The sequence below is a fragment of the Wasmannia auropunctata genome, unplaced genomic scaffold, assembly GCF_000956235.1.
Source record: "Wasmannia auropunctata unplaced genomic scaffold, wasmannia.A_1.0 LD335985.1, whole genome shotgun sequence".
In the NCBI taxonomy this organism is placed as follows: domain Eukaryota; kingdom Metazoa; phylum Arthropoda; class Insecta; order Hymenoptera; family Formicidae; genus Wasmannia; species Wasmannia auropunctata.
Window position 1 is genome coordinate 514,226 of NW_012026905.1, and position 14,149 is coordinate 528,374.

At 42.7% G+C, this 14,149-nt stretch overlaps 2 protein-coding genes across 3 annotated transcripts in view; one reads left to right on the forward strand and one right to left on the reverse strand.

Annotated features, from left to right (window-relative positions):
- Nucleotides 1-8,908, reverse strand: part of LOC105454425 (cell growth regulator with RING finger domain protein 1-like) — a 28,287-nt gene extending 19,379 nt beyond the window's left edge. The window contains exons 1-2 of the mRNA XM_011697021.1: nucleotides 8,811-8,908; nucleotides 2,001-2,158 (exon numbers count right to left, since the gene is read on the reverse strand). Of these exons, the coding sequence (XP_011695323.1) occupies nucleotides 2,001-2,158; nucleotides 8,811-8,908 (256 nt within the window). The remainder of the gene's footprint in view (nucleotides 1-2,000; nucleotides 2,159-8,810) is intronic.
- Nucleotides 8,909-11,342: 2,434 nt separating this feature from the next.
- Nucleotides 11,343-13,366, forward strand: LOC105454426 (acylphosphatase-2-like). Of its 2 annotated transcripts, XM_011697023.1 has the most exons (4): nucleotides 11,343-11,818; nucleotides 11,913-11,929; nucleotides 12,853-12,962; nucleotides 13,067-13,265. In XM_011697023.1, exons 1-4 carry the CDS (start codon nucleotides 11,668-11,670, stop codon nucleotides 13,179-13,181), a joined length of 393 nt encoding a protein of 130 aa, XP_011695325.1. In that variant the 5' UTR covers nucleotides 11,343-11,667; the 3' UTR covers nucleotides 13,182-13,265. The 2 variants fall into 2 exon arrangements, with proteins under 2 accessions (XP_011695325.1, XP_011695324.1); XM_011697022.1 differs by lacking the exon at nucleotides 12,853-12,962 and having other exon boundaries at nucleotides 13,067-13,366.
- Nucleotides 13,367-14,149: the final 783 nt, after the last annotated feature.

The window sequence follows — 14,149 nt, forward strand, 5'->3', positions numbered from 1 at the left end:
TATAGGTACTTAAAAAAAAAATGCTAATTTTTTTGCTTGTGTCATTTTTCTGTCAACCAAACGAATTACATAGGACTTACGTTTAACTAGGACTTCAAAAAATGCTAATTTTTTTTGCTCGTGTCACTCTTTTCTATCAACAGAATGTACGTATGTCTAAGCAGTCTAAGTACTTCGAACATATGGACGCCTCCACAGAATCGTGCTTCGTACTACGAATCAAGGGCGATCGGCGTTTTCGAATTCCGCTCTCGTGGGCGGCCGTGAGGGTTACACGAAGTTCTTTTTTCTCGATGAAGTCTCGGAATTTTTTCTTCTTTTTTTTTGAGGACGCGCCGCGTAATTCGATTCGGAGTATTGCACAATCCGATCAGGTGAAACGATTCCACTAATATAATTAATTCTAAATTAACTCAAAATCTCGACGAAATTCGAGGCCCAAAAATTATTTTCTCACTTCTCAATATAAAGACGGACGAACGAGAAAGAAGGAAGGGGGGGGGGGACAAAAATAATTAGGATCTCGAGCAAAGGACAGGACCGCGTTAACGATGGGAAACGAAATGATTACCACCGTTTCGAAACGCGCAACGCTTTATACTTTGTACGATAAACCGCACAGTGCCGTATATCCGCTTCTGGCACTTTTCATCGAACGTGGCTAAGTCGCACGCGCTCTTCTGAGCGCCGCCGCGCCGATTGCGCGACCGTTAAGTGGCCCTCCGGTCGAGCGCGTCGGCGTTCACGATTTCGCGATGGACGGAGGCGCGCTCGGAGGCAGAAGGCAAAAAGAGAGAGAGAGAAGAGACGAGGAGTTCGCAGGGAAAACGGTGCAGCGAGAAGAGAGAAGCGCGAGTAAAAGACGCCGATTGATGACACGGGACGGGGATAATATCTAAAAGTCGCAGCCGCGGATGACTCTCGGCGGTGACCCGCCGGCTGCAGCGACGACGGTCTGCGCCCGGTCAAGGTGGCGGGCGTTTCGCAATTCAGCCGGTGCGCCTTCGGCCGCCGCTGTCACCTGGCATGCCAATTACCGCCCAACGCTCTCGTCGTCTTTTTTTCTCGTTACGCGCGCGCACGCTATCGAGATAACCCACTTTCCGACCGCGACCGCGGGCCGAAGAAACTGGCTAGTCCCGTCGGGCAGTCTCTTTTCTCCGCACGGTCGATTAACCCCTCAATTTACTGCCGAATTATTCGCCGGTTCTGTACACTCACCCTTCTCTCCCAACGACCTTCACCCGTGCGCGAAAGAATCCGCGCTCTTTTATAATTTCGCAAACCCGAAAATTTTTCTGGGTTCCCCGATCGTTGCCCAATTATTAGAGAGTTGATTTTTTTTTCTTTTCCCTTTTTACCATAATATTTATTTTTCGACGAACGTTACGAGATTGCGCAACGTGGCGAAATCGCATGAAATATCGTATCGTATATCTAAGCGAATGTTATTTGGAAACGCGTTACTGGGTAAGTACTCTCTCAGACAGAACGGTCTTTCCCTTTTAACGCGGAATGCGAAACGAAGATTGCTTAGGAATCTTATTATCCGAACGACGCGCTGGTGATTTTTACTCTTAAATTTTCTTCGAATTTTTTTACTTGAATACATCTATATTAATTTGAAGTGTTACTTTGAATTTTCATAAACATATAAAAAAGAATGTAGAAATACGAGAAAATCGAATTTCCTCGTGGTATATTTTTTTTCCACCTAATCAACGCGTGTTGATCTTCCTGTACGCGTATTCGTCGTCTTCCACGTTCTCCAGGATTTTCGCGGAACGCGAGTCCCCGTAACATTAAGAAAACAGCGTAAGAAATCTGTTACAAGAGGCGAGGAGAGTGTCTTGCGACACGGTGCGCTAAGCAAACAGTTATAAATCACGTCGGGGCCCCGGCCGCGGTTGACCCAGCCGCGCGCGAGGACGGAACGACGACGGAGGATCCAAACGCGAGGCGCGACGCGTGGAACGGCGCGTAAAAGCGGAGGGACTTACCGGCGTACGTGCTCTTGAAGCTCTCGTGAAGCTTGAAGGTGAAGGGAATGTGGACCTTCATCATCTCCATTTGCGGTATGCGCGGTGAATGCGTTATCACGCCGCCGCCGCCGCCGAACATCAGGTCGTCGCCGTGGACGCGCAGCACCATCATGTTCCTGCGAATCAGAGACGAGTAATCAGCCTTTCAGATTCGTCGATTCGCCGGCCGAATCTTCGTATCCAGAGATCGACGATTCGCCAAATCTTCAGAATTTATACTAGCTGACTTATCAATTTAACACTAATATTACCGCAATCATAATTGATTTGTTTAAAGATTTTTTTAGATTAATATTTTATTTCTTCTGTGTGAAAGATGGGATTACGAAATATTTGAATATTTTCAATAATTAATATTATATGTGTTTGTCATGTAAAAGATGGCATCATAAAATTTTTTTGACTTTTCAAGAGTTAATATTATATTTCTTATGTAAAAGATAGAATTATGAAATTTTTTGATTTTTCAAATAATTAATATAGTATTTCTTATGTAAATGATGGGATTATGAAACGTTTTGATTCTTTAATAATTATGCCTGCATATACTGACAAAATATTTGATTTTATAACACTTTCTTTATTTTCATAGTAATTTATTCACTTGCAGGTTCTTCTAGTATGTAAAAAAAACGTTAGCACGTCTAATGTCAAGCTTCTCAATCCGAGAAATCATTAAAGACACTTAACGGCTATTTATAAATTCAAAACTGTCGGGACATCCCAAGACCATGAGGACCATGTTTCTTTCATTATTTTCTAGAATCTTTGACAAAACTGTCTAGACGTAAACGCGACGCGACTTCCCGATCAATTTAAACTTTTCATCGTTTCAATCCGAGAAGTCGTCAAAGACACTTGACGGCTACTATTTATAAAAACGACGGGATATCCAGAACCATTAGACAGACATTCTGACGAGGCGGGTGTCCGATACTTGTGACTGCAATTGTATGGTAATATTTATGGCTAATAATTATGGCTAGAAGCTCTTTTTATAGTTATTACTGCAATAATGTTAGTAATAATTATATTTACATTTCTACTAAAAAATACAATTTAACTATAATTAAAGCATCAGGATAGACCGTGAAATGTTACAAACAATGAAGATGTAGAAAGATGACTATGAATTATAGTTAAATTATGATAACTGCAACATTATTTTTTTTCTCGATGTCATTCTTTCATCATTTCTAGAAACTTTGTCAAAACTTCCGGCAGATTATCGGTCAACGCGACGCGACTTATCAATCAATTTCAGCCTTTCATCGTTTAAATCCGAGAAACCGTTCAAATACACTTAACAGCTGATATTTGTAAATCCAAGAATGACAGATTGTTCTCCATCATCGGGCGAGTTCTTTCATTATTTCTAGGATCTCTGATAAAACTGCCGGGGCGACGCAATATATCCATCAATCTAAACAACATTATCATTAAAAAAAAGTGATGGTTATATTATACATTAATAAAATTTATAATACACTGAAAGAAAAAAATTGCTGCAATTATCATAATTTAACTATAATATATAGTCATTTTGAACTGTATATTTGTATGATAGAAGTGCAATAAATAATTTTATTACTAATATTGTAGCAGTAATAACTATATAAAAGCCTATAGTCACTATTTTACCACATAATTATAGTCAGAAATACTTTTTATAGTCTTCTAGTCATTTATAATCAGAGATACTTTTCTTTCGTTGCCTGGTAGGATTCGAAGACATTTTTTTAGCCAAAGAGACTACACGCAACGAAGAAAACAAAATTCCTATTGCAGTGTTTCTCGCTCTGATAATCGCAAAATCGAAAAATAATTCTTACTAGTCTAGTTAGAAATGCCCCCCCCCCCCCCCCCCAAAACTGAAGCAAATAGTTTTTGGCATTTCACGCGGAAACATGCAGAAACTCTTAGAGACCGGCGGAGAGCCCGTTAGCCCCTGAACCAATGTAGGTCAATCGAGGAATCGCGAAGGAGAAAAAAGTGTCAAATACATGCGAAAGCGTACCTACCTCTCGTCAAAAAAGATAGCTCGCGCCGTTGACGGAGTACCGCTAATTTCGAAATCCGGACAAGGCTGGATCGGCACGCGGGCGAATCGGTCGCGATTAATCGGAGTATATATGGTCAGTGTTTGAACTTTGCGCCACGAAGAATCGAATTGAAACGGCGACGAGGACGCCGAGGAGAGAGAAGTGACACGGAAACCAACATTATAAGCCGATTCGTTCACAGTTAAACGATTGCGATTAACATATGTGTGTACGGGTCGACCGCTGGCTGTTGCCCACCGTGCCACCGGGCACTGTCAGTGACCTTGCGGCCTTGAGACGTCGAAGGAGCGCCGTGGCTCCGCTGTGTGCAATTCGCCGAAGACGGGGTTTAAAATTAGAGGAGGGGGGGATCGTCGTCCCGCGATTCCATTTCGACACTCGAAATTGCGAATCTAACGATGACGCGTCTCTCGTCTCCTGAGAGAAAGAGAGAGAGAGAGAGAGATCGGGTTATAATTGCCAGGGATATAAAATGAAAGCGATCCTCTCTCGCATCGAGGACGCCAAGGATTAAAATATAAAAACCGGTCTTTTCGGCTTCGCGTGCCGGGCATTAAAATATCGTACATTAATAATAATCTAAATAAGGAGAAGGCCTTTATATCAATAGGTCAAAGCCGTAGATCTTACATAGAGGATATTTATGATCAAAGCGGATCTTGGTCTGCCTTAATACTTTATGTATGGTAATACTTTTGTGCGAATTTCTTTGCAATTTCCAGTTCACTAATTCGTGCCGATCCATCTTCTCTGCCACGCTTTTTCTACACTTATTACCGTTTATCAATAATCCTTCCTGTGTCGTAACGCGACCGTCCCCCGCACTCCGCGGACACACTCTCCGTATAGACACGAGATTCACATCACCGCGTTCTCGCAACGTCATACACACGTACGCTCGACGTGTTAAAAATTGTTAATTTCGCACACATCGCGCGGGTCCTCTCTACAATTCCGCAGTTCATCTCTATATACCGTGGCGCGTCAGACCGCGAATATTTCCTCAGTTTAAGAGCCGCCTTGCCGTAAAAGGATCACGTTAATTTCATATGCGATATGTAAAGTGATCCCGGCGGACACGCAATTCCCCCCCTTCTCGTCGTACGTGAACAATTATCTTTCGACGACCTCGCTATACTAATGGCACAGCCGTTCCGATGAGGCAATCGTTGAGCGGATCCAAATTCGCGCTGCGAATTTCGTCGAAAAAAAGAAAGAGTGCAGCAGAGATTCGAGTCGTAAAATTCAACGCGAGCGCGAGAGTCGAGCGATCTCTGGACGCGTCTCTCCGTCGGAGACTCCAAACAAACGCGAGACGCACACACGGGGAGGAGCTCGTTTCGATTTCGAACAATATCGGCGCCAAAAATCGCGGGGGAGAGAAAGAGAGAGAGAAAGAGGAAGGAGAGCGGGGCGAGCTAGGCGGGCGCGATAACGACGACAGGCATCGACGAGGTGGGGAATCTCCTCTGCTCGCGATCGCGGAGTTTCACGATTTACAAACAGTGCGACGTTAGCTTTCGAGGCTCTCTTTCGTGCCTACTTTCGAGAGACCCCGAGCACGAAAGTGGCTGCGTCACTCGAGAAAATCAGAGATACTTATCGCTCGTTGCGCTCTGTTGTCCTCTCTCTCTCTCTCTCTCTCCCTCTCTCTCTTTCTCGCCCGTCGTTGCCGTTGTCGTCGTCGCCGTCGCCGTCGTCGCCGTGTCTCGGAAGCGCGGAACTCTCGGCGTAACACTGTGCGTCGACTCCATCTAAATCACCGACTCTCGAAACTTCTCGCATCATTCGCGTAATAATGAGAGAGAAAAAAGAGACAGGACAAAAAATAAATAAATAAAATACTAATTGTCAGTCGTCGGAACCGTGCAAATTTGCGTCTCACCCTGAACGGATTTGCTCTTTGGTCCCTCCCCTCCCCCTCCCCCGTCTTTCGAGGATTTTTCGAGGTCTACAAACACAGGCCGGAATTCCATTTTGCGCGGAGGAAGAGATCATACGCACGCTCGCATAATTTCATTACCGCGTTCGTCGTCTCGATAGAAAATCTTACGCTCGAGATGCAGAGAGGCGATTAAAGGCGCGTTTCGTTCCCCTCGTGAAACGCGAATACGGTCGCGTTTTTTTTTTTCGCGAGAAAACGACCGTGATCGCTCAAGTCGTATGTATAATGTATCGTGCCTACACGGAGAGAATTTTTTTTTTTAATTTACCCTGCAAATTATGTTAATTGTGGGACAATATAGTATTTGGGCAAATTTTACTGTGCACTACAATAAGATATTACAGTAAAATTTGCCTAAATACTATATTGTCCCACAATTAACATGATTTGCAAGATAAATTTAAAAAAAATTCTCTCCGTGTATATATGTAGGCGCCTGGCGAGGCGCGATTGCTCACGCGAGACTCCACTCGTGAGCGAATTTCCGCGAGATGAGATTCCGGGATGCTGCGCGAAACAGCGCGAGGCATCGAGCGCTGCTCTTTAAGCAAGATACTTGCATGACGCTTTTTTTGCGATTAACGTGTTAGCTTTTTGGAACGCTAAAAAATTAGCAGTTAAAAATATAATTCCATAAATTTTGTTTTAATTAACAGTTAAGAAATATTATTTATACAGAATTATATTTCTAAAAAATACCATTTAGTTTTTTCATTCATAAACTTTACATCTCGACGTTTCTGCAACCCGCGATCGCGCGTTTCTCGCGTCTCCGCGTAGCCGCGCGACTCCCCTGGTCAGATTTCGATCGTCCCGCGCAAGCGATCGATAACGTCACGGTCACTGCCTTGAGTTTCAACTCGTGTCGTATCGCGTATCTTCATCAATCACCACCGGTGATTCCAAGGCGCAACTATGTGACGTCATTTATCGCTTCCGGAGCTAAGCCTGAGCTATCGCGAGCCCGCTGTTAGGCGGCCGTTACGGGAGGCCCCCGTCGAATATTGCCGAAACATGGCAGCAACGAAACATGCGGTCCTTGCCGAAAAAAAACACTTGTTCTAAAAATAGCGCTTTTAGCGAATCCGTTTTATTACATCGAGTTTTATTTATTTATCGTCCTTCCCATCCACGTCCTCCCAAACGAATTACGAGTAAATTCAATCGAGGAAAGCAAATAGCCACTTCTCTGGAGGATCCCATGATTCCTTTCCGATTTATATTACGAAGCGACCTCGACATTTCTCTGATGTGTGCCGAGATAGTTATGATGTGTTTAACACTAGAACCGCGGCGATTTAGACTTCCCCTAGAATCGTGGATAGATTATTTAAGGTATAAACGTACCATTACTGGACATCTATATCTGGACACGTACACACAAAATTTATTAATCTCAAGTGGTTTTTTTTATTATAATATCAAAATTTGATTGTAAAAATATTTAAAGATTACAATTAAATTATAATATTATGAAAAAAAGAATTTAAAAGTATTAAGTTTTTGTGTACCCGTTCAGATATATAGATACATGAAAATTTATTAATCTTAAATGCTTTTTTTACTATAATATCAAAATTTAATTGTACAAATATTTAAAGATTACAATTAAATTATAATATTATGAAAAAAAGTATTTAAAAGTATTAAGTTTTTGTGTACCCGTTCAGATATATAGATACATGAAAATTTATTAATCTCAAATGCTTTTTTTACTATAACTTTTTTAGAATATCAAAATTTAATTGTAAAAATATTTAAAGATTACAATTAAATTATAATATTATGAAAAAAAAGCATTTAAAAGTAAGTTTTTGTGTATCTGTTCAGATATAGATACATGTTCAGTAATGACACGTTTACCTTGTGACTCACATTATTCTTTTGTGAATTTTTGATAAATGGACGACGTGGTAATTAAATACTGGACTTTTATTAACATCAATTCAGTCGCACAGCTAGAGTTAAGACAACAGTGAAAAAGAAGAACTGTCAAATGAGTGAAAAAAAGCACAGCCGCGGTTCTAATGTTGATAACGTATCGCAAAAAATAAAAACGACGCAAATAACAATGAAGTAAGCGTTTGAAGTACGTTTTTACGGTCTTTTAACTCCGATCGAAAGACTCGCCGCCGAATCGGAGCGAGGCTCCCAAGGCCGCGTTTCGGAAGAAACGGCGAATCTAAATTCCTTCGGTCGCGAGAGCCGCGAGGTATCTCTCATTGCAAAGCATTGAAAAACCATCTCCGGGAGACTTTCGTCGAATTGTATCACGTTCCGACAGACACGCGAATGCCGCCGGGACGATAACGCGCGCGCGCAAGCGTTAACCTGCGGGATCTGTTCGTCGGCGATCCGAACGGCCGTCTCTCCGCACCGGCAACGTGCGAGAGACGTGACGTCTCGATTGAGACGCAATCTCGAGAGAGAGAGAGAGAGAGAGAGAGACAGGCATTTCGTTCACGAGAAGATCCGCGTGCGTGACGTCACGTGGAAAATAGATCGGGGCGGGCGGGCTTTGCCTCGGTCAGATGACGCGCATGCACGCACGCACCTTCGCCGCGATCCGTCACTCTTATCGCTCTTATAACTCTTTACGACTACATACATACATGTACTCGTCGCTCACGAATGGCGGGTATACGCGCAGAAAAGGAGAGCTAACGAAAAGAGACGGACGGATAGATAGGGAGGAAGAGAGAATATGACTCAGATACACGCGCGCGCAAATACACAAGTCGACGGTAGTAATAAACATACCTCATGATGAAGAGGAAGACCCCGCAGAAGCATATCAGCACGGCGAGCACCGAGAATATGTTGGACAGCTCCGCCACGGACACCAGAATCGCCGTCATCGTGTCGCACGTCCGTGATAACTGCCGCCGCCGCTGCCGTCCGTCGCCGTCGCGTCGTCCTCCTCAGCACCGGGTGGTCCGCCGCCCGTACCCGCACACATGCACGCACACACGTACACGACGACGGGGACACCACCACCACCACCACGACGACGACGACGATCAACCGAGGAGTCGTGCTCTCCTGTGTATATGTATCTCTCTCGCGTCTTCTCGCTTCTCCTCCCCTTCACGCCGCTCAGCGAGAGCTGTCAGCTGTCAACCGAACCGCGTCTGCCTCGCCGCTTATCACCACCTCCTCCGACGCTTCGAAGGCGCTTGGCTTCGAGCGCGCCGTCGTCGGCACCTCCTTCATCGACGTCCCCCGGCGGGGGTCCGTCCTGTCGTCGCGCGGCGCCGTGTAGCCAGCGGCGACGACGACAGTATGTACACGACGACACGGTGAGGTTCGGGGCTTACGCAATTAGCGCGCGGCAGACGAGACGCCGCCGGCCGACGTGGGGCGACGCGCCGCGTACATCTCTGTCATAGCCGCCGTGTCGTGTCGTTGGAGCGGGCAGAGCGGAGCCGGAAAGCGCGGCGCGCGACGTGGAAATCACCGTCCGTCTGACGTGGTCCGTCCGTGAATCGAACGCGCGCGAGAGAGAAAGATATAATATATATATATATATAGATTAGAAAATAGAATGCGCGGAGGATCGAACAGAGGACGATCAGGCGTGCGCACGTGCCACCCGGCGGACCAGACGAGACTGACTGCGCCGCCGGCGCGCGGCGCGCCACTTATACGCGATCGTTTAACGCGCGCCGCCACCGCGAGAGCGCGCTGACCTCGCCCGCTGCTCGCCGCCGTCGCGCGAAACGGGCGCGAATGAACAATCCGCTCCTCCGTTCCGTGCGTGCGAGACACAATAACGACCGACTTGTTTACCTCTCCGCATGTGACTGTACGGCATCCATCTATTGTTCCTCTGCTCGTCGACGCGTCCGGTTGAATTTCGACGCCTCTTCGGCCAACGCGCGAGAAAGACGTACATCTCATTTTTTTAAATAAAAGCTGCAGACTACCCTACAGTTGTTTCCTGCAAGATGTTAAACGTTCAATTAATTATACATACTCATGTTCTCACGTGCGTTTGTTGATTCAAATGTAAACGCTGCGTATGTATTTTATATACGATGGTAGAAACAATTATGGAACGTCGATTAGTTTTCTTATGTTATCGAAATTAGAAAGAGAGAGAGAGAGAGAGAGCGCGCGCGCGATGATTAATTTTGTCTGCCAGCCAGAGTTTTCCTCCCGTAAATAATCGATAAACGATCGGAAATGCACGCCGCAATCACGACAGCTAGCCAGCACACGTATATGTATTTAACTGGCGAAAATAACGACGATGAATCATCTTGACCGATGATTCACATACGAGATTTTACTTGCTCGTAAAAACTCAAGCAAATATACATTGATATATGTATTTTAAGAACCCGGATAATACGATAAAAACATACTTTTGACATTTTTTTTTAGACATCTCTTAGACAAATGTCATTTAGCATTGTTGTTTGGGAATGCATAATATTATTCTCGCTTCGCAATCGTTTCATTTGTTATGCATTGATATATGTATTTTATGAACCCGGATAACACGATAAAAACGTATTTTTGACATTTTTTAAAATATCTTTTCGACATATGTATGTTTTTATTGTCTTTAACGTTATATTTATCCATTGTTGTCTGGGAATGCGTTATTCTCGATTCGCAATTTTCATTTGTTATGAATTACAAGCATTTATTATGATCAAGTATTCGATATATATATGCTAATAGCGCGAGAGAGTAAAAAGGTTAAGATATTATAAATTGAGAACTTTGACTGAACTTAATCCGATAATCAGTTCGATCAAACATAAGATATATCGATCGGCAGCATTCCTAATTATATATACAATTCGTTATCTCCAATTCAATCTTTCATGCGTTAAACAACATAAATTAATAATTTTCCGTGTTTCATAAAATAGAACAAGTAATTATAATCCATCGAACAACTTAATCGAAGTCTAATCTAATGTACGTTTCTAATCATGTAAATTAAGATTATAACTTTAATCTCGGTTTAATTTTCTCTTTATTTTTTCTAATTTTTGGGGCTAGAAAAAAAAGTAAATTGAACCAATACATTATAATTTTACCAACTTTACAAAGTATAACCATTTTTATTAACTTTTAAAAAATAACCTCAATATTCTGCGTTTTTATCTAAATAAATGAATTTTATTCTTGAGTTTCTCTTTATTAATTTTTTTAATTCTGGGAACTAGAAAAAAATTAAAAAATAATTTAAACCGAGATTAAAGCTAATCTACAAACTGGAAGAAATTAACACAATTATAAGTGACGCTTTTTTATTAAATCTGCAGGACTCTGTATATATAGTAGCTAATACACATTTTTTTCTTTGTGATTATTCCCATATATTTGTTCTTCCCTTTTTAAATTTACTTCATTGGACAACTCGCATAGCTTTATTAGCTTTTCGACTTCGGATTTGCCAAGAAAACGTACTTACGTTTAATTACCTTCGCGAATGCAAGACTCTATACCGTGAGTACCGTGTCGCCGAGTTTACCTTGTTTATTTTCGGAAACCGCGACGGGATACGCAGGGATACGTTAATGGCGTACAAACACGTCTGAACGCTGCGAACTATAGCGACATCTGGCTCGAGCAGTCGCGACCGAGTCCTCGTCGCCGAATGATCGAATTTGCGAGAATCGTCCTTCTCGCCTGCCTGTTGTTGCTTCCGTCGTCGTTTCCCATAAAGTTGCCGCGATCGGCTGCAGGGGAAGGGACGGAAATGTCAAGGATGCTCGCGGTGGATTTCGAAGTTTTCGGCATCGTGCAAGGTAACCGAGACCTACCCCCGCCGATTCGTCTTGAATTACCGAATCGATTATCCGTCGACGAGACGTTGTTGTTAATCGCTCGTGTTTGTCGTAGGAGTCTTCTTCAGGAAGGTGAGTAAATCGGCCCGCGAGTAATCCAGCCAGGAGTTCGACAATCGTTTGAGGCTGCCGGAACGGAAATGCGCGATTGACGAGAGGCGATTCAAGCGGGGATCTTGAAACTCCTGACTCGCGACATCTACCGGGTGTTCGATCTAAACATCTTTTGCTGTCTTTATCTGTCGCCGACACGAACGCTTATCCCTCTTACCGATATTATCAATATGATTATTTTCTGCAGTGGTAACTTATCATTTTTTACCGTTGATAACGATGGACGAAATCTAATGAGTTTCCCCAATTTTTTTATTTAAAAAATATTTATATTGATGTTTACAAGATATTTTCGAGCTTATATAAAAAAATGTTATTAACCGAAATTAAAATATATTTTTGTACGTGTATATGAAAAGTATTTTCAAAAAGTGGTAAGTTTATTAAAATGGAAAATTGTTTAAAAAATTATCTGCTTAAAAACAGATATAAAAGCAGTAGAAATATAATCACAAGTATTTATTTATATATTATCAATTCCTAAGCAACAGCAAGCGATTTGAGGCTTCTCTAATTAGTAAAGTGTTTTTATACGATTTATATGATGTTTTTGTATATTGAAAAAAAATCACTGCTTGATGTGAATTTCTAAGATGCATAAAACAAGTTTAATAAGATGCGTAACTGAAATTAATCGCTCGCGTCTCATTAAGAGACAGAGAAAAATCATCTTATAAAAATACGCCCGGAATAAATTAACATAAATAGATAACTTTATATAACTTTCATTTTACGGATCGAATTTCTATATAATTTTTTTACATCACGCGCGCGGCGTGTTTTAACAAAACCGATGCAGTTTCATCTGCCTTCGGAAATATATCTTTCGTCGCCGAGAGAGACTCAGGCAATCCTGTCTTACTTACTTGCGGATGTAACAGTACACGCAGAAACGCGGCAAGGAGCTGGGTCTGAGGGGATGGTGCATGAACACCCCGGACGGCACCGTGACCGGCCACTTGGAGGGGGAGAAGGCGCAGGTCGAGGAGATGTAAGCCAGCCGCGGATATGTTGATCTCGTTGATTCGAGCTGTCGCGATCAAAGAAAAGCCAGATCACGGTCGCGCTTCCTCTTCTCTTTTTCTTCCGTTTCAGGAAACAGTGGCTTCGCCACACCGGAAGCCCTTCGTCGCGGATCGACAAGGTGGAGTTTCGCAACGAGAAGGAGATCTCCAAGCCGTCGTTCTCCAACTTCGAGATCCGAATGTAGAGGCGTTCTCCAGTCGCGAAAAACGAAGAATAACAGGAAAAAAAATTAACGTCCAAGTCCTAGAATCGTTTAAGCGTCGCGCGAGTCTGCTGAAAAATACTATTTATTATTTAAAACAATATTATATTGAATGAATGTAACGTGTAATTAAAATTCACGTATATTTCTTCGTAATTTCAAAAGTTATATCCAAATTCCTTAAATCTTTTCCAAATGTCGTCTATTGAGGATTATAGAAACTGCCGAAGTGAATACTTTTAGCATATTCTGAGAAAGATGTGATAACGCCTTTCGCACTTTTGACATTTAGGGCCGGTTGTTCATCCGTCTTCGGATGAACCGCGTGATAATTCAGCTGATGGATAAATTGCTACATAGATGACCCGAAGGCAGAACAACCAGGAGGATGATTCATTCGAGTCAGGCACTTGTTCCGGACGAAATCGTTGATTGACCTTGAAAGGATTAATTTATTTTCAGAAAATTATATCGCAAAAGACAATATTCTTAATCTTGCATTGGAGATCGCACTGTAGACCTTCCTTCTTCAGCTTCGTCAAATTTCAAACGTATATACCTATTATGCTTTAAATGGCAGAACATATAATTCTGCATTCTCTGCAGCTGTAACAAAAATAGAACTAACGTTTCGCTGCATTTTTTCTCGAAAACACCAAAGATTTAAAAGATTGTCACGTGCAGAACGCCGATTTTTCCTTTATTATACTCTGTAAAACTGAGTTTTTATTTAAAAAAAATTGCAAAAATGTTTTTTCATGTTTGACTTACGGCGAAACTTAAATTCATTCGACTTAAATTCGCCTCAAGTTTTTCAAGACAGGACATTCTCGAGCTATTTTCTGATAAAAGCGACGATCGCTTCGACCCGAATGTGTGCCGCACCTTCTTCTCGCGAATACCCCGCGGCGAGTGGGTATACGACACGCGGAAGCGGCGGCGTGGAGGAG

What these genes read in the sequence shown, in the direction of transcription:
- LOC105454426 (XM_011697022.1), top strand. Translation starts at nt 11,668, where the DNA reads ATGATCGAATTTGCGAGAATCGTCCTTCTCGCCTGCCTGTTGTTGCTT.